Source organism: Bombina bombina, chromosome 5, assembly GCF_027579735.1.
Source record: "Bombina bombina isolate aBomBom1 chromosome 5, aBomBom1.pri, whole genome shotgun sequence".
NCBI lineage: Eukaryota > Metazoa > Chordata > Amphibia > Anura > Bombinatoridae > Bombina > Bombina bombina.
In genome coordinates, this window is record NC_069503.1 from 1,082,165,457 (window position 1) to 1,082,193,424 (window position 27,968).

General features: G+C 38.6%; 1 protein-coding gene across 2 annotated transcripts in view; it reads left to right on the plus strand.

Annotated features, from left to right (window-relative positions):
- Nucleotides 1-27,968, plus strand: part of EFR3A (EFR3 homolog A) — a 619,646-nt gene that overhangs the window by 542,435 nt on the left and 49,243 nt on the right. For both annotated transcript variants that reach the window (XM_053715365.1, XM_053715366.1), the window contains 3 exons: nucleotides 12,915-12,960; nucleotides 16,287-16,390; nucleotides 18,122-18,171. In XM_053715365.1, coding sequence (XP_053571340.1) covers nucleotides 12,915-12,960; nucleotides 16,287-16,390; nucleotides 18,122-18,171 — 200 coding nt within the window. The remainder of the gene's footprint in view (nucleotides 1-12,914; nucleotides 12,961-16,286; nucleotides 16,391-18,121; nucleotides 18,172-27,968) is intronic.

Below are 27,968 nucleotides of genomic sequence, written 5' to 3' on the forward strand. Positions count from 1 at the left end.
AAAAAAAAGAGACAGTAGCCTATTTTTTTCAAGATATATTCCTCCTACCTGGAATACTGCATAAAAAAGGTTTATAAAAGACATTTATGGAAATTACATCTTCAAAAATAGTTAAACATTTTTTTTTCTTCAACGCAATCGCCCTTCCTCGAGAGGCATAAAAAAATCCCAGCATAAAAAGTGGCTTCTTTGTCTATATAGGAATAAAATACGCAATTCTTCTTCAGACAGTGCTTGAGCTTGAGACTTTTGCTGTTTAGTAGACTTTAGTAAAAATATATATATTTTTTTCCAATTAGCCCTATGGTGATAAAACAAAGACAGACCATTAAAGTGAATGTCAATTATGATGCTAAAGTGCCCGGTTTTTAAAAATTCGATTAAAAACAGGGGCACTTTAATTCATCAAAATTTAGATTTCACTCCTGTTTAGAAAAAAACGTACCTTTTAATCTTCACAGCAGCTCCAGCTTCCTCCGGTTGTTGCAAGCCATTTCTGACATCCAATCATGGCTTCCCCCCGGGGGAATCAGTGTCTGATTCAACGCAGTAATTGGAGGAATCCGGATTCCTCATTTTAGACCCAGGAAGAGGCTTTGCGACGGGCGGAGGAATCTGGAGCTGCTGTGAAGATTATAAGGTAAGTTTTTTTTTCTCAACAGGAGTGAAATGTACATTTTGATGAATTAAAGTGCCCCTGTTTTTAATCGAATTTTTAAAAACACTTTAGCATCAAAATTGACATTCACTTTAAGTTGAGAAAAAATGATGTTAAAGCAAAACCAGAGTTTCTTTCATGTAATTGGCAAGAGTCCTTGAGCTAGTGACGTATGGGATATACAATCCTACCAGGAGGGGCAAAGTTTCCCAAACCTCAAAATGCCTATAAATACACCCCTCACCACACCCACAATTCAGTTTTACAAACTTTGCCTCCTATGGAGGTGGTGAAGTAAGTTTGTGCTAAGATTTCTACGTTGATATGCGCTTCTCAGCATTGTTGAAGCCCGATTCCTCTCAGAGTACAGCGAATGTCAGAGGGACGTGAAGGGAGTATCACTTATTGAATACAATGATTTCCCTAACAGGGTCTTTTTCATAGGTTCTTTGTTATCAGTCGTAGAGATTCATCTCCTACCTCCCTTTTCAGATCGACGATATACTCTCAATTTACCATTACCTCTACTGATAACTATTTCAGTACTGGTTTTGCTATCTGCTATATGTGGATGGGTGTCTTTTGGTAAGTATGTTTTTTATTACTTAAGGCACCCCAGCTATGGTTTGGCACTTTATGCATTTATATAAAATTCTAAATATATGTATTGTACTTATATTTGCCATGAGTCAGGTTCATGTATTTCCTTCTGCAGACTGTCAGTTTCATATTTGGGGAAAATAACATTTTAAGAATTTTTACCTGGGGTTTAGTCTCTTTTTCTGATTGACTACTTTTTTCTTGCAAATTGCAGGCGGTATTAGGCCCGCGGGTGCGCCAAATGTTAGACTTTATTGCGTAATCTTTGGCGCAAGAATTTTTTGGCACGAAAAATACGTCCGTGACGCAACTTTGTCATTTCCGGCGCCATAGTTGACGCCGAAGCCTTACACACGGTGTCGTTGTTGGTGACGCGAGTGTGTCATTTCCGGTTATTGTTGGCGCCAAAAAAAATTTAAGTTACGTTGTGCGTCATACTTGGCGCAAAACTTTTTCATTATTTTAATATCCCATTGATGTTTGCCTCTTGCCTTTTTCTCTGTCAGAGGGCTATGCTATTTGCATTTTTTCCCATTCCTGAAACTGTATAAAGAAATTGATAATTTTGCTTTATATGTTGTTTTTTCTTTTACATTTTGCAAGATGTCTCAATCTGATCCTGCCTCAGAAGTATCTGCTGGAACTTTGCTGCCTGACATTGTTTCTACCAAAGCTAAGTGCATTTGTTGTAAGAGTGTGGAAATTATTTCTCCGAATGTCATTTATAATAGTTGTCATGATAAACTTTTACATGCAGATAGTGTGTCCATCAGTAATAGTACATTACCAGTTGCAGTTCGTTCAACTTCTTATGTAACTATGAATTTTAAAGAATTTGTTACTGATTCTATTCAGAAGGCTTTGTCTGCATTTCCACCTTCTAATAAACGTAATAGGTCTTTTAAAACTTCTCATTCAGTTGATGAAATTTCAAATGACCAACAACATAATAATGTATCCTCCTCTGAAGAGGATCTATCTGATACAGAAGATCCTTCCTCAGACATTGACACTGACAAATCTACTTATTTATTTAAAATAGAATATATGCGTTCTTTATTAAAAGTAGTGTAAATTACTTCGGATATTGAGGTAACCAGTCCTCTTGACGTTAAGTCTAATAAATGTTTTTCCTATTCCTGAGGCTATTTCTGATATGATTTCTAAGGAATGGAATAAGCCTGGTACTTATTTTATTCTTATTTCTACTCTTGCTAAACGTACCACTATTCCTATGTAATATAGTACTTCCTTTAAGGATCCTTTAGATAGGAAGCTTGAATCTTATCTAAGGAAAGCCTATTTATATTCAGGTCATCTTCTCAGACCTGCAATTTCTTTGGCTGATGTTGCGGCTGCATCAACATTTTGGTTGTAGAATTTAATGCAACAAGAATTGGATTTGGTTGTATCTAGCATTATTCGCTTACTGCAATATGCTAATCATTTTATTTGTGATGCCATTTTTTGTATTATCAAAATTGATGTTAGATCCATGTCTTTAGCTATTTTAGCTAGTAGAGCTTTGTGGCTTAAATCTTGGAATGCTGATATGACATCTAAGTCTAGATTACTATCTCTTTCTTTCCAAGGTAATAATTTATTTGGTTCTCAGCTGGATTCTATAATTTCAACTGTTCCTGGGGGAAAGGGAGTTTTTCTGCCTCAGGATAAAAAAACCTAAGGGTAAATCTAAGGCTTCTAACCGTTTTCGTTCCTTTCGTCAGAATAAGGAACAAAAATCTAATCCTTCCCCCAAGGAATCTGTTTCCGATTGGAAGCCATCCTCAAATTAGAATAAATCCAAGCCATTTAAGAAACCAAAGTCAGCCCCTAAATCCGCATGAAGGTGCGACCCTCATTCCAGCTCAGCTGGTAGGGGGCAGATTAAGGTTTTTCAAGGATTATTGGATAAATTCTGTCCAAAATCAATGCATTCAGAGCATTGTCTCTCAAGGGTATCAAATAGGATTCAGAGTAAGACCTCCTGTGAGAAGATTTTTTTCTCTCACGCATCCCAGCAAATCCAGTAAAAGCTCAGACTTTCCTGAAGTGTGTTTCAGACCTGGAATCTTCAGGGTTAATCATGCCAGTTCCTTTTCAGGAACAAGGTCTGGGGTTTTATTCAAATCTATTCATTGTCCCAAAGAAGGAAAATTCATTCAGGCCAGTTCTGGATCTGAAAATTTTGAATCGTTATGTAAGAGTACCAACTTTCCAGATGGTGACTATAAGGACTATTCTGCCTTTTGTTCAGCAAGGACATTATATGTCTACAGGATGCATACCTTCATATTCTGATTCATCCAGAACATTATCAGTTCCTGAGATTCTTTTTTCTAGACAAGCATTACCAATTTGTTGCTCTTCCATTTGGCCTAGCAACAGCTCCAAGAATCTTTTCAAAGGTTCTAGGTGCCCTACTCTCTGTAATCAGAGAACAGGGTATAGCAGTGTTTCCTTAATTGGATGATATCTTGGTACTAGCTCAGTCTTTACGTTCTGCAGAATCTTACATGAATCAACTAGTGTTGTTTCTTCGAAAACATAGTTGGAGGATCAATTTACCAAAAAGTTCTTTGATTCCTCAGACAAGGGTCACCTTTTTAGGTTTCCAGATAGATTCAGTGTCCATGACTCTGTCTCTAACAGACAAGAGACATTTGAAATTGGTTGCAGCCTGTCGGCACCTTCAGTCTCAGTCATTCCCTTCAGTGGCTATGTGCATGGAAGTTTTAGGCTTCATGACTGCAGCATCGGACGCGATTCCTTTTGCTCGTTTTCACATGAGACCTCTCCAGCTTTGTATGCTAAATCAATGGTGCAGGGATTATACAAAGATATCACAATTAATATCCTTAAATCCCAATGTACGACGCTCTCTGACGTGGTGGTTAAATCACCAACGTTTAGTTCAAGGGGCTTCGTTTGTTCAACCAACCTGGACTGTGATAACTACAGATGCAAGTCTTTCGGGTTGGGGAGCTGTTTGGGGATCTCTGACTGCTCAAGGGGTTTGGAAATCTCAAGAGGCGAGATTACCAATCAATATTTTAGAACTCCGTGCAATTTTCAGAGCTCTTCAGTTTTGGCCTCTGTTGAAGAGAGAACCGTTCATTTGCTTCCAGACAGACAATATCACAACTGTGGCATATGTCAATCATCAGGGTGGGACTCTCAGTCCTCAAGCCATGAAAGAAGTATCTCGGTTACTTGCTTGGGCGGAATCCAGCTCCTGTCTAATCTCTGCGGTGCATATCCCAGGTGTAGACAATTGGGAAGCGGATTATCTCAGTCGTCAGACTTTAAATCCAGGAGAGTGGTCTCTCCATCCAGATGTGTTTTCTCAGATTGTTCAGATGTGGGGTCTTCCAGAGATGGATCTGATGGCCTCTCACCTAAACAAGAAACTTCCCAGATACCTGTCCAGGTCCAGGGATGTTCAGGTGGAAGCAGTGAATGTGCTAACCATTGCATGGAATTATCATCCTGCTTACATCTTCCCGCCTCTAGTTCTTCTTCCAAGAGTGATTTCCAAAATCATGCAGGAACAATCTTTTGTGTTGCTGGTGTCTCCAGCATGGCCTCTCAGGTTTTGGTTTGCAGATCTTGTTCGGATGTCCAGTTGCCAGCCTTGGCCACTTCCGTTAAGGCCAGACCTGTCTCAAGGTCCATTTTTCCATCAGGATCTCAAATCATTAAATTTGAAGGTATGGAAATTGAACGCTTAGAACTAAGTCATAGAGGTTTCTCTGACTCAGTGATTAATACTATGTTACAAGCTCGTAAATCTGTTTCCAGGAAGATTTACTATTGAGTTTGGAAGACTTACATTTCATGGTGTTCTTCCCATAAATTTTCTTGGCATTCTTTTAGAATTCCTAGACTTTTACAGTTTCTTCAGGATGGTTTGGATAAAGGTTTGTCTGCAAGTTCCTTGAAGGGACAAATCTCTGCTCTTTCAGTTTTATTTCACAGAAAGATTGCTAAACTTCCTGATATTCACTTTTTTGTACAGGCTTTAGTTCAACGTAAGCCTGTCATTAAATCAATTTCTCCTCCTTTGAGTCTCAATTTGGTTTTGAATGCATTACAGGCTCCTCCATTTGAGCCTATGCATTCTTTGGACATTAAACTACTTTCCTGGAAAGTGTTGTTCCTTTTGGCTATCTCTTCTGCTAGAAGAGTTTCTGAGCTATCTGCTCGTTCTGGTGAATCTCCTTTTCTGATTTTTCATCAGGATAAGGCAGTTTTGCAGACTTCTTTTCAATTTTTACCCAAGGTTGTGAATTCTAAAAACATTAGTAGAGAAATTGTTGTCCCTTCCTTGTGTCCTAATCCAAAGAATTATTTGGAAAGATCCTTACATTCTTTGGATCTGGTAAGAGCTTTGAAATATTATGTTGAAGCTACTAAAGATTTCAGAAAGACTTCTAGTCTTTTCGTTTTATTTTCTGGTCCTAGGAAAGGTCAGAAAGCTTCTGCTATTTCCTTGGCTTCTTGGTTAAAGCTTTTGATTCGTAAAGCTTATTTGGAGTCGGGTAAGATCCCGCCTCAGAGAATTACAGCTCATTCTACTAGGTTAATCTCCACTTCGTGGGCTTTTAAGAATGAAGCTTCTGTTGATCAGATTTGCAAAGCAGCAACTTGGTTGTCTTTGCATACTTTTACTAAATTCTACCATTTTGATGTATTTGCTTCTTCAGAAGCAGTTTTTGGTAGAAAAGTTCTTCAGGCAGCTGTTTCAGTTTGATTCTTCTGCTGATGTTTTAAGTTTTTCTTATCATTAAAGAATAAACTTATAATTTGGGTTGTGGATTATTTTTTCACGGAAAATGGCTGTATTTTATTTTTTATCCCTCCCTCTCTAGTGACTCTTGCATGGAGTTACACATCTTGGGTATTTGATATCCCATACGTCACTAGCTCATGGACTCTTGCCAATTACATGAAAGAAAACATAATTTATGTAAGAACTTACCTGATAAATTAATTTCTTTCATATTGGCAAGAGTCCATGAGACCCACCCTTTTTTGGTGGTTATGATTTTTTTGTATAAAGCACAATTATTTCCAAATTCCTTTGTTGATGCTTTTTACTCCTTTCTTTATCACCCCACTACTTGGCTATTCGTTAAACTGAATTGTGGGTGTGGTGAGGGGTGTATTTATAGGCATTTTGAGGTTTGGGAAACTTTGCCCCTCCTGGTAGGATTGTATATCCCATATGTCACTAGCTCATGGACTCTTGCCAATATGAAAGAAATGAATTTATCAGGTAAGTTCTTACATAAATTATGTTTTTTCCATTCTTTATTTAAAGTGTATTTCTTTCATGTAATTAACAAGAGTCCATAAGCTAGTGACGTATGGGATATACATTCCTACCAGGAGGGGCAAAGTTTCCCAAACCTTAAAATGCCTATAAATACACCCCTCACCACACCCACAAATCAGTTTTACAAACTTTGCCTCCAAGGGAGGTGGTGAAGTAAGTTTGTGCTAGATTCTACGTTGATATGCGCTCCGCAGCAAGTTGGAGCCCGGTTTTCCTCTCAGCGTGCAGTGAATGTCAGAGGGATGTGAGGAGAGTATTGCCTATTGAATGCAGTGATCTCCTTCTACGGGGTCTATTTCATAAGGTTCTCTGTTATCGGTCGTAGAGATTCATCTCTTACCTCCCTTTTCAGATCGACGATATACTCTTATATTTACCATTTCCTCTACTGATTCTCGTTTCAGTACTGGTTTGGCTTTCTACAAACATGTAGATGAGTGTCCTGGGGTAAGTAAGTCTTATTTTCTGTGACACTCTAAGCTATGGTTGGGCACTTTATTTATAAAGTTCTAAATATATGTATTCAAACATTTATTTGCCTTGACTCAGAATGTTCAACTTTCCTTATTTCCAGACAGTCAGTTTCATATTTGGGATTATGCTTTAAATTATCATATTTTTTCTTACCTCAAAAATTTGACTTTTTTCCCTGTGGGCTGTTAGGCTCGCGGGGGCTGAAAATGCTTCATTTTATTGCGTCATTCTTGGCGCGGACTTTCTTGGCGCAAAAATTCTTTTCCGTTTCCGGCGTCATACGTGTCGCCGGAAGTTGCGTCATTTTTGACGTTATTTTGCGCCAAAAATGTCGGCGTTCCGGATGTGGCGTCATTTTTGGCGCCAAAAGCATTTAGGCGCCAAATAATGTGGGCGTCTTATTTGGCGCCAAAAAATATGAGCGTCGCTTTTGTCTCCACATTATTTCAGTCTCATTTTTCATTTGCTTCTGGTTGCTAGAAGCTTGATGTTTGGCATTTTTTTCCCATTCCTGAAACTGTCTTATAAGGAATTTGATCTATTTTGCTTTATATGTTGTTTTTTCTCTTACATATTGCAAGATGTCTCACGTTGCATCTGAGCCAGAAGATACTACAGGAAAACCACTGCCTGCTGGATCTACCAAAGCTAAGTGTATCTGCTGTAAACTTTTGGTAGCTATTCCTCCAGCTGTTGTTTGTAATAATTGTCATGACAAACTTGTTAAAGCAGATAATATTTCCTTTAGTGATGTACCATTGCCTGTTGCAGTTCCCTCAACATCTAAGGTGCAGAATGTTCCTGATAACATAAGAGATTTTGTTTCTGAATCCATAAAGAAGGCTTTGTCTGTTATTTCTCCTTCTAGTAAACGTAAAAAGTCTTTTAAATCTTCTCTCTCTACAGATGAATTTTTAAATGAACACCATCATTCTGATTCTTTGGACTCTTCTGGTTCAGAGGATTCTGTCTCAGAGATTGATGCTGATAAATCTTCATATTTATTTAAGATGGAATTTATTCGCTCTTTACTTAAAGAAGTACTAATTGCTTTAGAAATAGAGGATTCTAGTCCTCTTGATACTAATTCTATACGTTTGGATAAGGTTTTTAAAGCTCCTGCGGTTATTCCAGAAGTCTTTCCTGTTCCTAATGCTATTTCTGCAGTAATTGCTAAGGAATGGGATAAATTGGGTAATTCATTTACTCCTTCTAAACGTTTTAAGCAATTATATCCTGTTCCGCCTGACAGGTTAGAATTTTGGGACAAAATCCCTAAAGTTGATGGGGCTATTTCTACCCTTGCTAAACGTACTACCATTCCTACGTCAGATGGTACCTCGTTTAAGTATCCTTTAGATAGAAAAATTGAATCTTTTCTAAGAAAAGCTTATCTATGTTCAGGTAATCTTCTTAGACCTGCTATATCATTGGCTGATGTTGCTGCAGCTTCAACTTTTTGGTTGGAAACTCTAGCGCAACAAGTAACAAATCGTGATTCTCATGATATTATTATTCTTCTCCAGCATGCTAATAATTTCATCTGTGATGCCATTTTTGATATTATTAGAGTTGATGTTAGATTTATGTCTCTGGCTATCTTAGCCAGAAGAGCTTTATGGCTTAAGACTTGGAATGCTGATATGGCTTCTAAATCAACTCTACTTTCCATTTCTTTCCAGGGAAACAAATTATTTGGTTCTCAGTTGGATTCTATTATTTCAACTGTTACTGGTGGGAAAGGAACTTTTTTACCACAGGATAAAAAGTCTAAAGGTAAAAACAGGGCTAACAATCGTTTTCGTTCCTTTCGTTTCAACAAAGAACAAAAGCCTGATCCTTCGTCCTCAGGAGCAGTTTCAGTTTGGAAACCATCTCCAGTCTGGAATAAATCCAAGCCTGCTAGAAAGGCAAAGCCTGCTTCTAAGTTCACATGAAGGTACGGCCCTCATTCCAGTTCAGCTGGTAGGGGGCAGGTTACGTTTTTTCAAAGAAATTTGGATCAATTCTGTTCACAATCTTTGGATTCAGAACATTGTTTCAGAAGGGTACAGAATTGGTTTCAAGATGAGACCTCCTGCAAAGAGATTTTTTCTTTCCCATGTCCCAGTAAATCCAGTGAAAGCTCAAGCATTTCTGAATTGTGTTTCAGATCTAGAGTTGGCTGGAGTAATTATGCCAGTTCCAGTTCCGGAACAGGGGATGGGGTTTTATTCAAATCTCTTCATTGTACCAAAGAAGGAGAATTCCTTCAGACCAGTTCTGGATCTAAAATTATTGAATCGTTATGTAAGGATACCAACGTTCAAGATGGTAACTGTAAGGACTATATTGCCTTTTGTTCAGCAAGGGAATTATATGTCCACAATAGATTTACAGGATGCATATCTGCATATTCCGATTCATCCAGATCATTATCAGTTCCTGAGATTCTCTTTTCTAGACAAGCATTACCAATTTGTGGCTCTACCGTTTGGCCTTGCTACAGCTCCAAGAATTTTCACAAAGATTCTCGGTGCCCTTCTGTCTGTAATCAGAGAACAGGGTATTGTGGTATTTCCTTATTTGGACGATATCTTGGTACTTGCTCCGTCTTTACATTTAGCAGAGTCTCATACGAATCGACTTGTGTTGTTTCTTCAAGATCATGGTTGGAGGATCAATTTACCAAAAAGTTCTTTGATTCCTCAAACAAGGGTAACCTTTCTGGGTTTTCAGATAGATTCAGTGTCCATGACTTTGTCTTTAACAGACAAGAGACGTCTGAAATTGATTACAGCCTGTCGAAACCTTCAGTCTCAATCATTCCCTTCGGTAGCCTTATGCATGGAAATTCTAGGTCTTATGACTGCTGCATCGGACGCGATCCCCTTTGCTCGTTTTCACATGCGACCTCTTCAGCTCTGTATGCTGAACCAATGGTGCAGGGATTACACGAAGATATATCAATTAATATCTTTAAAACCGATTGTTCGGCACTCTCTAACGTGGTGGACAGATCACCATCGTTTAATTCAGGGGGCTTCTTTTGTTCTTCCGACCTGGACTGTAATTTCAACAGATGCAAGTCTCACAGGTTGGGGAGCTGTGTGGGGATCTCTGACGGCACAAGGAGTTTGGGAATCTCAGGAGGTGAGATTACCGATCAATATCTTGGAACTCCGTGCAGTTTTCAGAGCTCTTCAGTTTTGGCCTCTTCTGAAGAGAGAATCGTTCATTTGTTTTCAGACAGACAATGTCACAACTGTGGCATACATCAATCATCAAGGAGGGACTCACAGTCCTCTGGCTATGAAAGAAGTATCTCGAATTTTGGTTTGGGCGGAATCCAGCTCCTGTCTAATCTCTGCGGTTCATATCCCAGGTGTAGACAATTGGGAAGCGGATTATCTCAGTCGCCAAACGTTGCATCCGGGCGAATGGTCTCTTCACCCAGAGGTATTTCTTCAGATTGTTCAATTGTGGGGGCTCCCAGAGATAGATCTGATGGCCTCTCATCTAAACAAGAAACTTCCCAGGTATCTGTCCAGATCCCGGGATCCTCAGGCGGAGGCAGTGGATGCATTATCACTTCCTTGGAAGTATCATCCTGCCTATATCTTTCCGCCTCTAGTTCTTCTTCCAAGAGTAATCTCCAAGATTCTGAGGGAATGCTTGTTTGTTCTGCTAATAGCTCCGGCATGGCCTCACAGGTTTTGGTATGCGGATCTTGTCCGGATGGCATCTTGCCAGCCATGGACTCTTCCGTTAAGACCAGACCTTCTGTCACAAGGTCCTTTTTTCCATCCGGATCTGAAATCCTTAAATTTAAAGGTATGGAGATTGAACGCTTGATTCTTGGTCATAGAGGTTTCTCTGACTCCGTGATTAATACTATGTTACAGGCTCGTAAATCTGTATCTCGAGAGATATATTATAGAGTCTGGAAGACTTATATTTCTTGGTGTCTTTCTCATCATTTTTCTTGGCATTCTTTTAGAATACCGAGAATTTTACAGTTTCTTCAGGATGGTTTAGATAAGGGTTTGTCCGCAAGTTCTTTGAAAGGACAAATCTCCGCTCTTTCTGTTCTTTTTCACAGAAAGATTGCTATTCTTCCTGATATTCATTGTTTTGTACAAGCTTTGGTTCGTATAAAACCTGTCATTAAGTCAATTTCTCCTCCTTGGAGTTTGAATTTGGTTCTGGGAGCTCTTTAAGCTCCTCCGTTTGAACCTATGCATTCATTGGACATTAAATTACTTTCTTGGAAAGTTTTGTTCCTTTTGGCCATCTCTTCTGCTAGAAGAGTTTCTGAATTATCTGCTCTTTCGTGTGAGTCTCCTTTTCTGATTTTTCATCAGGATAAGGCGGTGTTGCGAACTTCTTTTGAATTTTTACCTAAAGTTGTGAATTCCAACAACATTAGTAGAGAAATTGTGGTTCCTTCATTATGTCCTAATCCTAAGAATTCTAAGGAGAAATCATTGCATTCTTTGGATGTTGTTAGAGCTTTGAAATATTATGTTGAAGCTACGAAATCTTTCCGTAAGACTTCTAGTCTATTTGTTATCTTTTCCGGTTCTAGGAAAGGCCAGAAAGCTTCTGCCATTTCTTTGGCATCTTGGTTGAAATCTTTAATTCATCTTGCCTATGTTGAGTCGGGTAAAATTCCGCCTCAAAGAATTACAGCTCATTCTACTAGGTCAGTATCTACTTCCTGGGCGTTTAGGAATGAAGCTTCGGTTGACCAGATCTGCAAAGCAGCAACTTGGTCCTCTTTGCATACTTTTACTAAATTCTACCATTTTGATGTATTTTCTTCTTCTGAAGCAGTTTTTGGTAGAAAAGTTCTTCAGGCAGCGGTTTCAGTTTGAATCTTCTGCTTATGTTTTTTGTTAAACTTTATTTTGGGTGTGGATTATTTTCAGCAGGAATTGGCTGTCTTTATTTTATCCCTCCCTCTCTAGTGACTCTTGTGTGGAAAGATCCACATCTTGGGTAGTCATTATCCCATACGTCACTAGCTCATGGACTCTTGTTAATTACATGAAAGAAAACATAATTTATGTAAGAACTTACCTGATAAATTCATTTCTTTCATATTAACAAGAGTCCATGAGGCCCACCCTTTTTTGTGGTGGTTATGATTTTTTTGTATAAAGCACAATTATTCCAATTCCTTATTTTATATGCTTCGCACTTTTTTTCTTATCACCCCACTTCTTGGCTATTCGTTAAACTGATTTGTGGGTGTGGTGAGGGGTGTATTTATAGGCATTTTAAGGTTTGGGAAACTTTGCCCCTCCTGGTAGGAATGTATATCCCATACGTCACTAGCTCATGGACTCTTGTTAATATGAAAGAAATGAATTTATCAGGTAAGTTCTTACATAAATTATGTTTTTTTTTTTTTTTTTTAAATAATCAAATTTGTTCTCTTGATATGCTTTTTTGATAAGCAGGTAGAATAGGCTTAGGAGCATGCACGTGTTTCATGCACTATATGGCAGCAGTTTTACTAGGATGTTTTTATAGTGTTCTACAATTGCAAGAGAACTAGATGGCAGCAGTGTTTGTAGTGCAGTGTGCACTCAATCTAACTAGCTATGCTCTTCAACAATTAATACCATTAGCAGGAAGTACATTTTGATTTCTTTTTTTCTTTTTTTTTTTAATTAATTGCTCTCTCTGAATCATGAAAGAAGAAACACGTTTTCATGCCCTTTAAATTATTATTATTATTAAAATGCAATACTTTGTTGAACTGTGTATCTTATTGGTTATTGCCAGTAATCTTTATTGCTGATAGCCAGATATTTTACTGCATTCGCTGTATGTCATTTGATTTGTTTGTCTTTGTAGGTGAATACTGAAGAAATTACTTTTGAATCTTTGAAAAAGGCGATTGGTAAGGAAAACATTTGCTTGTGTTTGTTCAAATTCAGAAATATACTTTTCAGATTTCTAGTATGTGTCATACAAACTTCCTATGTTCAGTCTTTGTATTGGAAATGCAAGACCTTATCTCTGCACTTACCAAATACGCAGCATGCAAACACAGCTAGATAAATGACTGCATCCTTACCCAGGAGCTCATTTAAAGGGACAGTCTAGTCAAAATTAAACTTTCATGATTCAGATAGGGCATGCAATTTTAAACAACTTTCCAATTTCCAATTATTATCTAATTTGCTCAATTCTTTAGATATCCTTTGTTGAAGAAATAGTAATGCACATGTGTGAGCCAATCACACAAGGCCTCTATATGCAGCAACCAATCAGCAGCTACTGAGCATATCTAGATATGCTTTTCAGCAAGTGATATCAAGAGAATTAATCAAATTAGATAATAGAAGTAAATTAGAAAGTTTTTTCAAATGACAGATAAAGGGAGCCACACTGTCACCCTGTCTTCTTTCGTTATCGTGTGTATAAAAATGAAATGATCTTACTGGAATCTAAGCCATGGAACTGAAACACAGCCTCTCAAGTTTTACAGTCTTGTAGCATCGCTCCTGATATGGACTTGAGTGAGAAAAGCAGGCAGTGCGGTCTTTACACACTGCATTGAAGACAAACATTCCTTGCAGCTTTATTGTGGTGACATTTTGGGGACAATCTCCCCTTCCTTAGACCAACAAGAACAAGTGAACGAACAGTGTGGAAGCAAACTTGCTATTTTCATGGGTTTGTTCATGGGTAACATGGTAAGTGGTTAGAAATATGAATTAATGCGCCTGTAGGTTCAACGTAGTAATGGCCCTTACAGCAGTCAATGTGCATAACGAAAGACTGCTCCCCAAACTACTAACTGTATACAATAAAAACAGTGAAAGTAAACACTGTGGCAGATAAAAGATGATTTAGCAAAGGCTTATAACTACACAGTTACGTAAAGAACTCTGGCCACATGTTGGTCACATTTGCCATGATGGCTGATCTATGATTAGTTATCAGAGTTGTAGTCACATTCTTCTCTGCCTGCATCTTGTGTTTGTTTGTTTTTAAATCTAAAACCTTTTTTGACTACAATACTGTACGGTCTTTCTGATGTATACAGAAGTATTACATATTATGTAAAACTACCTTTAACCCTTTCGTGACAGTGTAAAAGTGTTCCGATGTAGACAAATTGAAACTACGCGATCGTGCATACGATCGCGAGATTTCAATTATTGGATCGCATCTGGGGGGCGTCCCTACAACCCTAGGAACGCCCTCCAGACCGCGATCAAGTCCTTGAAGCGCAGAAGGCTTCAGGACAGCCGTTTGATATGACGTTCTATTCCGTCATAACGGCTTTAAAGCCCAGTGTAAATATGACGGAATAGAACGGCGTTAAAAGGTTAAAGGGGCATAAAATACACAGTTTTTCTTTCATAATTCAGATAGAGCATGCAATTTCCTTCTTAATATGAGGAGAGTCCACGGCTTCAATCCTTGTGGGAATACTGAACCTGGCCACCAGGAGGAGGCAAAGCACCCCAGTCAAAGGCTTAAATACCTCCCCCACTTCCCTCATCCCCCAGTCATTCTTTGCCTTTCGTCACATGAGGTTGGCAGAGAAGTGTCAGAATGGGACTGGAGTTTTAAGTAGTCTTGTCAGCCTTTCAGTGAGAGCATTGATGAAAGTTAGGGTCTGGAGATGCATGGAGAGTCTTTCTGCAAACCCATCCATTAATACCCCCGGAGGGGGGTTATTGAACAGAGGGGATTAATCACATATTTTGTTTCTTTTTATTATGTTTATGCTGCGATATGTGTGAGATGAGGCTCAGGTAGTGGTTGGAACATACAGGTTTTTAAATCTGTTGATTTAGCTGCACATCCTGGTAGGCTTGGCAAGCTTTTTGCTATAGAAGGGGCGGTCCTGCATGGCGCACAACGTGACCGGGTGTGGTCACACTGATTTCCTCTTCTTCCTGACCGTGCGGTTTACCGGAGACGAAAAAAAAGCGCTTTCTCTGTTGGGTCTGGGTCATAGAAGGTGGTGAGTGCCCCAGCCATTTGGGGTATAAAAGTGCCTTTTATCTTTTGTTCTATAGTCCGATTATAAGCGCAACCTATGGAGGACTCTGACATGTTAGAGGGTACTCCCTCTTTACCTAAGTCTAATACTTGTCTATATTGTGAGGAGGCTACGGTATATCCGGCTGCTCAATTATGTTCCACATGCCTCGATAATGGGCCGGCTCCTTAGCTTACATTCACATTTTTTCAAATAAAGATACCAAGGAAACAAAGAAACATTGAATTAAATAACATAAGATATTGTTGTTTACCCATCCCCTCTCCAAGCTTATTTTACAAATGCAAATATACAAATACAGGCAGTCCCCGGGTTACAGACATCCGACTTAAAGGGATAGGAATGTCAAAATTAAACATGCCTGATTCAGATAGATCATGTAATTTTAAGACACGTTTAAGTTCACTTCTATTTTCAAATGTGCTTCGTTCTCTTAGTATCCCTTGTTAAAAAAAAATATGCACATATCATACACTACTAGTGGGAGCTGCTGCTAATTGGTGCCTGCACTAATTTGTCTCTTGTGATTGGCTAACTAGATGTTTTCAGTTAGCTGCCAGTAGTGCAATGCTGTTCCTTCAGCAATGAATAACAAGAGAATGAAGCAAATTTGATAATAGAAATAAATTGGAAAGTTGTTTAAACTTTATATGTTCTATCTAAATCATAAAACAATTTTTTTTTTTTGGTTTACTATCCCTTTAAGTACAACTCGTACTTACAAACGGAGAAAATAGAGCTTTATCACCAATCCTTCTTTCCAGGATAACTCAAAATACTCAAAATCCAAAAGGACAGAAAGTGATGTAAAATTTTCTGAACAGTGACACAGATAGCAAAACAAACTTTTCCCTATGCTATCCAAAACTAAAAAAAAAAATTTTGGCTAGAGTTTCACCTAAAAAAAGTGTCTGTTCCAACTTACATACAAATTCATCTTAACAACAAACCTACAGAACCTTTCTTGTCCGTAACCTGGGGACTGCCTGTATTCCAAAATTCTAACTATTCTGTAATCCAAAAACAAAAGTTTAGATAAAGGCTTTTGTACCAGTGTTAACAAACACGAATACAATAAAGTGTATTGAGCAATCAGAGTCTGGTGTGACCTCTACTGCTGCAGTTAAAATAGAAGGCAATGACCTTACATGTTGTATCAGTTTGTGTTATGCAGGGTGCCTGTAATGATTTTATTCTCCTTGTAGACAATACTGGAATGGAAGAACAAGAGAAAGAAAGACGACGTCTTGTGATTGAAAGGTTTCAGAAAGCACCTTTTGAAGAAATTGCTGCTCAGTGTGAATCTAAAGTGAGTGTGGTTTTGTTTCCTGTATACAATAAAACTGCTAAGTACATAATGACACGAAGTGTTTGTAAAATATAAATACAAATATCTCAATTATATGACTTCTATAAATTTGCATTTGGTTTTAAAGAGCCATAGCAATGAAAACAAATACATGCTCTAATTTATAAGAGCATGCAATTGTAAAAGAGGTTAAACGCATAGTTAAAGTGCCACAGGGTACTGCTAGTGCAGACGAAATTGCTGATCACCTAATCAGTGCTGCTGGTTGAGTCAGCAGCAGTTCCTGCTCAGGACCAGAAGTGATCTGCGGCTCCCAACTGGTAATTTGTGTTTAACCCCCTTTTCAGTGTATATTCTTCTAATCTCGTTCCCTGATTATCTTCCCTCTTCTTTTTGTGAATAACTCCTTATCAGAAATGGAGTAGCTAAGTTCTGTTGTAGCTTAACAAAATGGAATATGGCTCTCATGTTAAAGGGATAGGTAAAGTCAAAATTAAACTTTCATGATTCAGATAGAACATACAATTTTAAACACATTTCCAATTTACTTCTGTTATCAAGGTTGCTTCATTCTTTTGGTATCCTTTGTTGACAAGTAAATCTGGGTAGGCTGATAGGAGTTTAGGAGAATACACATCTTTGCTACTATGTATTTAATTGCTAAAAACAATGTTGCAAACACTGCTGCCATGTGGCTAAATACATGTGCACACTCCGTAACTCACATAAGATAATTTTTTTAACAAAGGATGCCAAGAGAACTAAGCAAAATTGGTAATATTAGTAAATAGGAAATGTGTTTAAAATGTCATGCTCGATCTAAAAAAATGTGTTTAATTTTGTCCTTACTAAATTAACTTTAAAGCAGGAAGTAGGACAAAAGTGTTTCTAAAATTTCTTAATCCCTTGCTATATTTTTTTATATTATAAATAATTACAATTAATAAAGTTTACTGTAAGAGATTATCTGTCATTTTAAGGTTATAGTTTTTTGGAAGCAAAATAATTTTATGTCAACATGGGATACAACTGAATTTGTTTATTCATCTGTTTATAAACCTCATACACGGAATTTAATAGTTTGTATTTGTTTTATTTTGTTTGGGGGTTTACCATAATTTTAACACTTTTTATCCTTCTAATCATGTGATTTAGCAATCACACACATGCGAGCCGGCTTCCCACAATGTAAGAAGCAGCTGTCATTAGATCACTGCTTCTTCGACTCTTGCTCGCTCTCTGAGATTGCGAGTCCCTTCTCTCCCGCGAATGGTTATTGGTTGCGCGAGTGAAGTGGCGGGCATTACACACTCATCAGAGTATATAATGATGCATACGGCAAACAGATCCCCTGCTCTATGCAGCAAAGGCATCCAGACAGCTTCTCAAGTTGAAAAACTTGTCCGCATGCCATATTATACATGGGGCCCATAATCGTTTGAGGCCTTACTGAAATGTAAGAAAGTCCATTGTTTTATACATTTTTGCTTTTAATATAAATATGATCTGTTTTAATGCACATACATAAATAAATTTGTGTAATATCCAAATGGCCTACCCATTTAAAAGCCTCACTATAGTCAATTAGCATTTATCTCAATAGTTATATATTTACAAAACTAAATTGTATTAACTCTTTATCTATTAAATAAAACTTGTGTGTATTTTTCTTTATGTGTTTTTTTCTGAGTTGTAATTTATCATGATATTTGTTCTTGTGTTTATTTGTAGGCTAATATGCTTCACGATAAATTAGCCCAAATACTGGAGCTTACAATCAGGTAACATAGTTTCCTCTTTAAATATATTTTATATTGTATGGAACTTAAATGCATGTCTTAAGTAAAATTATCACAATTTCTATATAGATGTATAAACAGGTTTTCAATAATAATGTTGCAATTTATTTAGCTTGTAATACCCCCTATATAGTTCTGCAGCATCTGTTGGAGATTAACGAATAAAGATGAGGGTAATACCTATTCAATTTTGTTTTTTATGTTAACAAACCGCTTTTGAACTTTGCTAACTTTACAGACAGTCAATGTATAAGTGGTACAATTTTCTCTTGCTTTCTTTTGCATGATTTATAAAATATAGCTTTCTTTAATAAAGGTTGGAAGATTCCACGATCCATTACTCCTGTTAGTTACCTTTCCTGCCAATAGGAGGAAAAAAATCCCAAACCCCAAGAGCTCTATATAATCCCTCCCACCTCTATGGTAGTCAGTCTTATCTTTGCCTCCGCTGGAGGAAGGTGAAGAATGGTGATGTGCAGATAATTTCTTCGTTGAGAGGGGTTCTCAGACTGAGTTGATGCCCATTTCCCCTGAGAGTTGTCAAGAGGGAAGTTTAAGGAGTTTTCGGTGTGCCTTATATTTTTCTATCCCATAACAATTTAAATCATTATCCTCCCAAAGATGTTGCAGGGGTTTGTCTTTTGCCTTCTCCTATTGGGCCTACAGTTAACTCCTATAGCGTGTCCCCTGCTGATATGTTTTCAGTAAATTACTGTCTTTTCCTGCTATCAAGCATAGTAGGGAGAGTGTTTTAGGTAAGTGACTGTTATTGTTTAATTTACAGCTTAACACTAGTTTAAAACCTATACCTGGCATTCTTATATATACCATTTATATATGGCCTGGGATCAGATTCGTTACTCCCCATATATAAGGGGCTCTCTTTTGAGTTAATCCTGGCTGATGATATTTCAAATTTTAAAACATGATTCTTAAAGTAAATTTGTTTTTCTTGGCCGCATGTATGTTCGCCGATCAGATTTGTTACTCCCCATATATAAGGGACCCTCTTTTGAGTTAATCCTGGGTGATGATATTTCGAATTTTAAGTTAACTTGTATTCAATATAGGACATTGAACAAAAAGGATACTATAAAAGCACTCAATGAGAATCTTAAGTGAAAGATATGCAAAGGAAAAACTAAAGATCGCACAAATAAAAAATATATCTTTATTAGAACGTATTTAAAAACCTGGGTATAATTAAAACTAAAGTGCTAGCAGATGATTGTTCCAGTTGAATAACTGGTGCAGTGTAAGTGGGTGCTAATAATCTAATAAATGTGTCCTAATAATCTAATAAATGTGTCCAACGTTGGTCCACAATTTTGCAGCCTGTATCACATATAGTATTAGTATAAGTACCAATATATTGGCATTTGTACGATATCCAGTGGAATCACTTGTGTATCAGAAATTGAACAACTATTAGGAATCAGAATTTGGTGTTTACACAATAAGCATTAATGTTTAATTAATTGTAAAATTCTCGACTGTTGATGGTCAGTACTTCATCTAATTGTATCACCAAATGTATTATAATATACGTATTTGATTCTGATATTAGAACTAAAGTGCCATCAGTTTCAAAAATTATAGTCTCAATATCAGGTAGCACAACTATTGCAAAATATTGCACTTATAAAGAGAGTTGTTTTGTTGCTTGCACTCAGTTTGAACAATGGCTTAAAATACCTATATATATATATCAATCTCATAGATTGTTCTTGCTCTTAGCTGCGGATGTTACTTCATAGTTTAATACACTAAAATGTTATCATATTGTCTCAATCGAGAGAAATCCTTCTCATAATTATTGAGTTATAACATTTAGTGCTTTGTAGTAAGTAATTGAACAACTATTAGGATTGTTCAGAATTTGGTGTTTACACAATAAGCATTAAAGGGACATAATACTCATATGCTAAATCACTTGAAACTGATGCAGTATAACTGTAAAAAGCTGACAGGAAAATATCACCTGAGCATCTCTATGTAAAAAAGGAAGATATTTTACCTCACAATTTCCTCAGCTCAGCAGAGTAAGTTCTGTGTAAAAAGTTATACTCGGCTGCTCCCAGCTGCAGGTAAAAATAAAAAAAAAAATGAAGAAATGAACAGCAGCCAATCAGCATCAGCAGTGCTGAGGTCATGAACTCTTACTGTGATCTCATGAAATTTGACTTAAAGGGACATTAAACCCAAATTTCTTTCATGTAATTAGCAAGAGTCCATGAGCTAGTGACGTATGGGATATACATTCCTACCAGGAGGGGCAAAGTTTCCCAAACCTTAAAATGCCTATAAATACACCCCTCACCACACCCACAATTCAGTTTTACAAACTTTGCCTCCGATGGAGGTGGTGAAGTAAGTTTGTGCTAGATTCTACGTTGATATGCGCTCCGCAGCAAGTTGGAGCCCGGTTTTCCTCTCAGCGTGCAGTGAATGTCAGAGGGATGTGAGGAGAGTATTGCCTATTTGAATGCAGTGATCTCCTTCTAAGGGGTCTATTTCATAGGTTCTCTGTTATCGGTCGTAGAGATTCATCTCTTACCTCCCTTTTCAGATCGACGATATACTCTTATATATACCATTACCTCTGCTGATTCTCGTTTCAGTACTGGTTTGGCTATCTGCTATATGTAGATGAGTGTCCTGGGGTAAGTAAGTCTTATTTTCTGTGACACTCCTAGCTATGGTTGGGCACTTTGTTTATAAAGTTCTAAATATATGTATTCAAACATTTATTTGCCTTGACTCAGAATGTTCAACTTTCCTTATTTTCAGACAGTCAGTTTCATATTTGGGATAATGCATTTTAATTTAACATATTTTACCTTAAAATTTGACTTTTTCCCTGTGGGCTGTTAGGCTCGCGGGGGCTGAAAATGCTTCATTTTATTGCGTCATTCTTGGCGCGGACTTTTTTGGCGCAAAAATTCTATTTCCGTTTCCGGCGTCATACGTGTCGCCGGAAGTTGCGTCATTTTTTGACGTTATTTTGCGCCAAAGATGTCGGCGTTCCGGATGTGGCGTCATTTTTGGCGCCAAAAGCATTTAGGCGCCAAATAATGTGGGCGTCTTTTTTGGCGCTAAAAAATTTGGGCGTCATTTTTGTCTCCACATTATTTAAGTCTCATTTTTTATTGCTTCTGGTTGCTAGAAGCTTGTTCACTGGCATTTTTTTCCCATTCCTGAAACTGTCATTTAAGGAATTTGATCAATTTTGCTTTATATGTTGTTTTTTTCTTTTACATATTGCAAGATGTTCCACGTTGCAACTGAGTCAGAAGTTACTACAGGAAAATCACTGCACAGTGCTGGAGCTACCAAGCTAAGTCTGCTATAAACTTTTGGTATCTGTTTCTCCAGCTGTTATTTGTATTGCATGTCATGTCAAACTTATTAATGCAGATAAAATTTCCTTTAGTACTGTTACATTACCTGTTGCTGTTCCGTCAACATCTAATTTTCAGAGTGTTCCTGATAACATAAGAGATTTTATTTATTTTAAATCCATTAAGAAGGCTATGTCTGTTATTTCTCCTTCTAGTATACATAAAAGTCTTTTAAAACTTCTCTTTTTTTCAGATGAATTTTTAAATGAACATCATCATTTTGATGCTGATAAATCTTTGTATTTGTTCAAGATGGAATTTATTCGTTCTTTACTTAAAGAAGTGTTATTTGCATTAGAAATAGAGGATTCTGGTCCTCTTGATACTAAATGTAAACGTTTAAATAAGGTAGTTATTCCAGAAGTGTTTTATCTCCCTGATGCTATTTCTGAAGTAATTTCCAGGGAATGGAATAATTTGGGTAATTTATTTACTCCTTCTAGACGTTTAAGCAAATTATATCCTGTGCCATCTGACAGATTAGAGTTTTTTGGGACAAAAATCCCTAAGGTTATGGGGCTGTCTCTACTCCTGCTAATGTACTACTATTCCTATGGCAGATAGTACTTCATTTAAGGATCCTTTAGATAGGAAAATTGAATCCTTTCTAAGAAAAGCTTACTTATGTTCAGGTAATCTTCTTAGACCTGCTATATTTTTAGCGGATGTTGCTGCAGCTTCAACTTTTTGGTTAGAAGCTTTAGCGCAACAAGTAACAGATCATAATTTTATAGCATTATTATTATTCTATAACATGCTAATAATTTTATTGGTGATACCATCTTTTGATATCATTAGAGTTGATGTCAGGTATATGTCTCTAGCTATTTTAGCTAGAAAAGCTTTATGGATTAAACTTGGAATGCTGACATGTCTTCTAAGTCAACTTTGCTTTCCCTTTCTTTCCAGGGTAAATAATCATTTCGTTCCTTTCCTCACAACAAGGAACAAAAGCCTGATCCTTCATCCTCAGGAGCGGTATCAGTTTGGAAACTATTTCTAGTTTGGAATATATCCGAGCTTTATAGAAACCTATAGCCAGCTCCTAAGTACCTATGAAGGTGCGGCCCTTATTCCAGCTCAGCTGGTATGGGGCAGATTACGTTTTCTTCAAAGAAATTTGGATCAATTCCGTTCTTAATCTCTGGTTTCAGAAACATTGTTTCAGAAAGGTACAGAATTGGCTTCAAGTTAAGGCCTCCTGCTAAGAGATTCTTTTCTTTCCCGTGTCCCAGTTAACACAGCAAGGCTCAGCATTTCTGAAATGTGTTTCAGATCTAGAGTTGGCTGGAGTATTTATGCCAGTTCCAGTTCTGGAACAGGGGCTGGGGTTTTATTTTATCTCTTCATTGTACCAAAGAAGGTCAATTCCTTCAGACCAGTTCTGGATCTATCATTATTGAATCGTTATGTTAGGATACCAACATTCAAGATGGTTACTGTAGGACTATCCTGCCTTTTGTTTAGCAAGGGCATTATATGTCTACAATAGATTTACAGGATGTGTATCTGCATATTCCGATTCATCCAGATTACTTTTAGTGTCTGAGATTCTCTTTTTAGACAAGCATTACCAGTTTTGTGGCTCTACCGTTTGGCCTAGCCTCAGTTCCAAGAATTTTTTTCAAAGGTTTTCGGTGCCCTTCTTTCTGTAATCAGAGAATAGGGTTTTGGTATTTCCTTATTTGGACGATATCTTGGTACTTGCTCAGTCTTCTCATTTTCGTAGAATCTCATACGAATCGACTTGTGTTGTTTCTTCAAGTTCATGGTTGGAGGATCAATTTACCAATCAGTTCATTGATTCCTCAGACAAGGGTAAACTTTTTAGGTTTCTAGATAAATTCAGTGTCTATGACTCTGTCCTTGTCAGACAAGAGAAGTTTAACATTGATATCAGCTTGTCAAAACCTTCAGTCACAATCATTCCCTTTGGTAGCCTTATGCATGGAAATGTTGGGTCTTAGGACTGCCGCATCAGATGCGATCTCCTTTGCTCGTTTTCACATGCGACCTCTTCAGCTCTGTATGCTGAACCAATGGTGCAGGGATTACTCAAAGATATCTCAATTAATATCTTTAAACCGATTTTACGACACTCTCTGACATGGTGGACAGATCACCATCGTTTAGTTCAGGGGGCTTCTTTGTTCTTCCGACCTGGACTATAATCTCAACAGATGCTAGTTTTACAGGTTGGGGAGCTGTGTGGGGGTATCTGACGGCACAAGGGGTTTGGGAATCTCAGGAGGTGAGATTTCCGATCAATATTTCTTCTGTTATGTGTGATCAGTCCACGGGTCATCATTACTTCTGGGATATAACTCCTCCCCAACAGGAAATGCAAGAGGATTCACCCAGCAGAGCTGCATATAGCTCCTCCCCTCTACGTCAGTCCCAGTCATTCTCTTGCACCCAACGACTAGATAGGATGTGTGAGAGGACTATGGTGATTATACTTAGTTTTTATGACTTCAATCAAAAGTTTGTTATTTTAAAATAACACCGGAGCGTGTTATTACTTCTCTGGCAGAGTTTGAGGAAGAATCTGTCAGAGTTTTTTACTATGATTTTAACCGGAGTAGTTAAGATCATATTGCTGTTCTCGGCCATCTGAGGGAGGTAAAGGCTTCAGATCAGGGGACAGCGGGCAGAGGAATCTGCATTGAGGTATGTAGCAGTTTTTATTTTCTGAATGGAATTGATGAGAAAATCCTGCCATACCGTTAAAATGACATGTATGTATACACTTCAGTATTCTGGGGATGGTATTTCACCGGAACTACTCTGTTAAAGGTCACTAATCCTTTTTAATAACTATTTATCATGTTAAACGTTTTTGCTGGAATGTAGAATCGTTTACATTGCTGAGGTACTGTGTGAATAAATATTTGGGCATTATTTTCCACTTGGCAGTTTTTTGGCTTTATTTGTGACAGTTTCGTTTCTCTTCACTGCTGTGTGGGAGAGGGAGGGGCCGTTTTGGCGCTCTTTGCTACGCATCAAAAAATACCAGTCAGTTACTTTTTTTTTTTCCTGCATGATCCGGTTCATCTCTGATAGATCTCAGGGGTCTTCAAACTTCTTTGAAGGGAGGTAAATTCTCTCAGCAGAGCTGTGAGAATTCTTATAGTGACTGTGAATAAAAACGTTGCTTTGTATTTTTTATGTCAAATTTAATTATTGTTATTTTACTAATGGGAACAAACCTTTGCTAAAAGTTTTGTGGTTTTAAAGTTTGATGCTATAACTGTTTTTCAGTTCACTATTTCAACTGTCATTTAATCGTTAGTACCTCTTTGAGGCACAGTACGTTTTTTGCTAAAAAAGATTATAACCAAGTTGTAAGTTTTTTGCTAGTGTGTTAAACATGTCTGACTCAGAGGAAGATATCTGTGTCATTTGTTCCAATGCCAAGGTGGAGCCCAATAGAAATTTATGTACTAACTGTATTGATGCTACTTTAAATAAAAGTCAATCTGTACAATGTGAACAAATTTCACCAAACAGCGAGGGGAGAGTTATGCCGACTAACTCGCCTCACGCGGCAGTACCTGCATCTCCCGCCCGGGAGGTGCGTGATATTTTGGCGCCTAGTACATCTGGGCGGCCATTACAGATAACATTACAAGATATGGCTACTGTTATGACTGAAGTTTTGTCTAAATTACCAGAACTAAGAGGCAAGCGTGATCACTCTGGGGTGAGAACAGAGTGCGCTGACAATGCTAGGGCCATGTCTGATACTGCGTCACAGCTCGCAGAGCATGAGGACGGAGAGCTTCATTCTGTGGGTGACGGTTCTGATCCAAACAGATTGGACTCAGATATTTCAAATTTTAAATTTAAATTGGAGAACCTCCGTGTATTACTAGGGGAGGTCTTAGCAGCTCTCAACGATTGTAACACCGTTGCAATACCAGAGAAACTGTGTAGGTTGGATAAATACTTTGCGGTACCGGCGAGTACTGACGTTTTTCCTATACCTAAGAGACTAACTGAAATTGTTACTAAGGAGTGGGATAGACCCGGTGTGCCGTTCTCACCCCCTCCAATATTTAGAAAGATGTTTCCAATAGACGCCACCACTCGGGACTTATGGCAAACGGTCCCCAAGGTGGAGGGAGCAGTTTCTACTTTAGCTAAGCGTACCACTATCCCGGTGGAGGATAGCTGTGCTTTCTCAGATCCAATGGATAAAAAATTAGAGGGTTACCTTAAGAAAATGTTTGTTCAACAAGGTTTTATATTACAACCCCTTGCATGTATCGCGCCGATTACGGCTGCGGCAGCATTTTGGATTGAGTCGCTTGAAGAGAACCTTAGTTCATCTACGCTAGACGACATTACGGACAGGCTTAGAGTCCTTAAACTAGCTAATTCCTTCATTTCGGAGGCCGTAGTACATTTAACCAAACTTACGGCTAAGAACTCAGGATTCGCCATACAGGCACGTAGGGCGCTGTGGCTAAAATCCTGGTCAGCTGATGTTACTTCTAAGTCCAAATTACTTAATATACCTTTCAAGGGGCAGTCTTTATTTGGGCCCGGTTTGAAAGAGATTATCGCTGACATTACAGGAGGTAAGGGCCACGCCCTACCTCAAGACAAAGCCAAAGCTAAGGCTAGACAGTCTAATTTTCGTCCCTTTCGGAACTTTAAAACAGGAGCAGCATCAACCTCCACTGCACCAAAACAGGAAGGAGCTGTTGCTCGTTACAGGCAAGGCTGGAAGCCTAACCAGTCCTGGAACAAGAGCAAGCAGGCCAGGAAACCTGCTGCTGCCCCAAAGACAGCATGAACCGAGAGCCCCCGATCCGGGACCGGATCTAGTGGGGGGCAGACTCTCTCTCTTCGCCCAGGCCTGGGCAAGAGATGTTCAGGATCCCTGGGCTCTAGAGATCATATCGCAGGGATACCTTCTAGACTTCAAATTATCTCCCCCAAGAGGGAGATTTCATCTGTCAAGGTTGTCAACAAACCAGATAAAGAAAGAAGCGTTTCTACGCTGCGTACAAGATCTGTTATTAATGGGAGTGATCCATCCGGTTCCGCGGTCGGAACAAGGACAAGGGTTCTACTCAAACCTGTTTGTGGTTCCCAAAAAAGAGGGAACTTTCAGGCCAATCTTAGATTTAAAGACTCTAAACAAATTCCTAAGAGTTCCATCGTTCAAAATGGAAACTATTCGGACAATCTTACCCATGATCCAAGAGGGTCAGTACATGACCACAGTGGATTTAAAGGATGCTTACCTTCACATACCGATCCACAAAGATCATCACCGGTATCTAAGGTTTGCCTTCTTAGACAGGCACTACCAGTTTGTAGCTCTTCCATTCGGATTGGCTACGGCTCCAAGAATCTTCACAAAGGTTCTGGGTGCCCTTCTAGCGGTACTAAGACCGCGAGGGATTTCGGTAGCTCCGTACCTAGACGACATTCTAATTCAAGCTTCAAGCTTTCAAACTGCCAGGTCTCATACAGAGTTAGTTCTGGCATTTCTAAGGTCGCATGGATGGAAAGTGAACGAAAAGAAGAGTTCTCTCTTTCCTCTCACAAGAGTTCCATTCTTGGGGACTCTTATAGATTCTGTAGAAATGAAGATTTACCTGACAGAAGACAGGTTAACAAAGCTTCAAAATGCATGCCGCGTCCTGCATTCCATTCAACACCCGTCAGTAGCTCAATGCATGGAGGTGATCGGCTTAATGGTAGCGGCAATGGACATAGTACCTTTTGCACGCCTACACCTCAGACCGCTGCAATTATGCATGCTAAGTCAGTGGAATGGGGATTACTCAGATTTGTCCCCTACTCTGAATCTGAATCAAGAGACCAGAAATTCTCTTCTATGGTGGCTTTATCGGCCACACCTGTCCAGGGGGATGCCATTCAGCAGGCCAGACTGGACAATTGTAACAACAGACGCCAGCCTACTAGGTTGGGGCGCTGTCTGGAATTCTCTGAAGGCTCAGGGACTATGGAATCAGGAGGAGAGTCTCCTTCCAATAAACATTCTGGAATTGAGAGCAGTGCTCAATGCCCTTCTGGCTTGGCCCCAGTTAACAACTCGGGGGTTCATCAGGTTTCAGTCGGACAACATCACGACTGTAGCTTACATCAACCATCAGGAAGGGACAAGAAGCTCCCTAGCAATGATGGAAGTATCAAAGATAATTCGCTGGGCAGAGTCTCACTCTTGCCACCTGTCAGCAATCCACATCCCGGGAGTGGAGAACTGGGAGGCGGATTTCTTGAGTCGCCAGACTTTTCATCCGGGGGAGTGGGAACTTCATCCGGAGGTCTTTGCCCAAATACTTCGACGTTGGGGCAAACCAGAGATAGATCTCATGGCGTCTCGCCAGAACGCCAAAC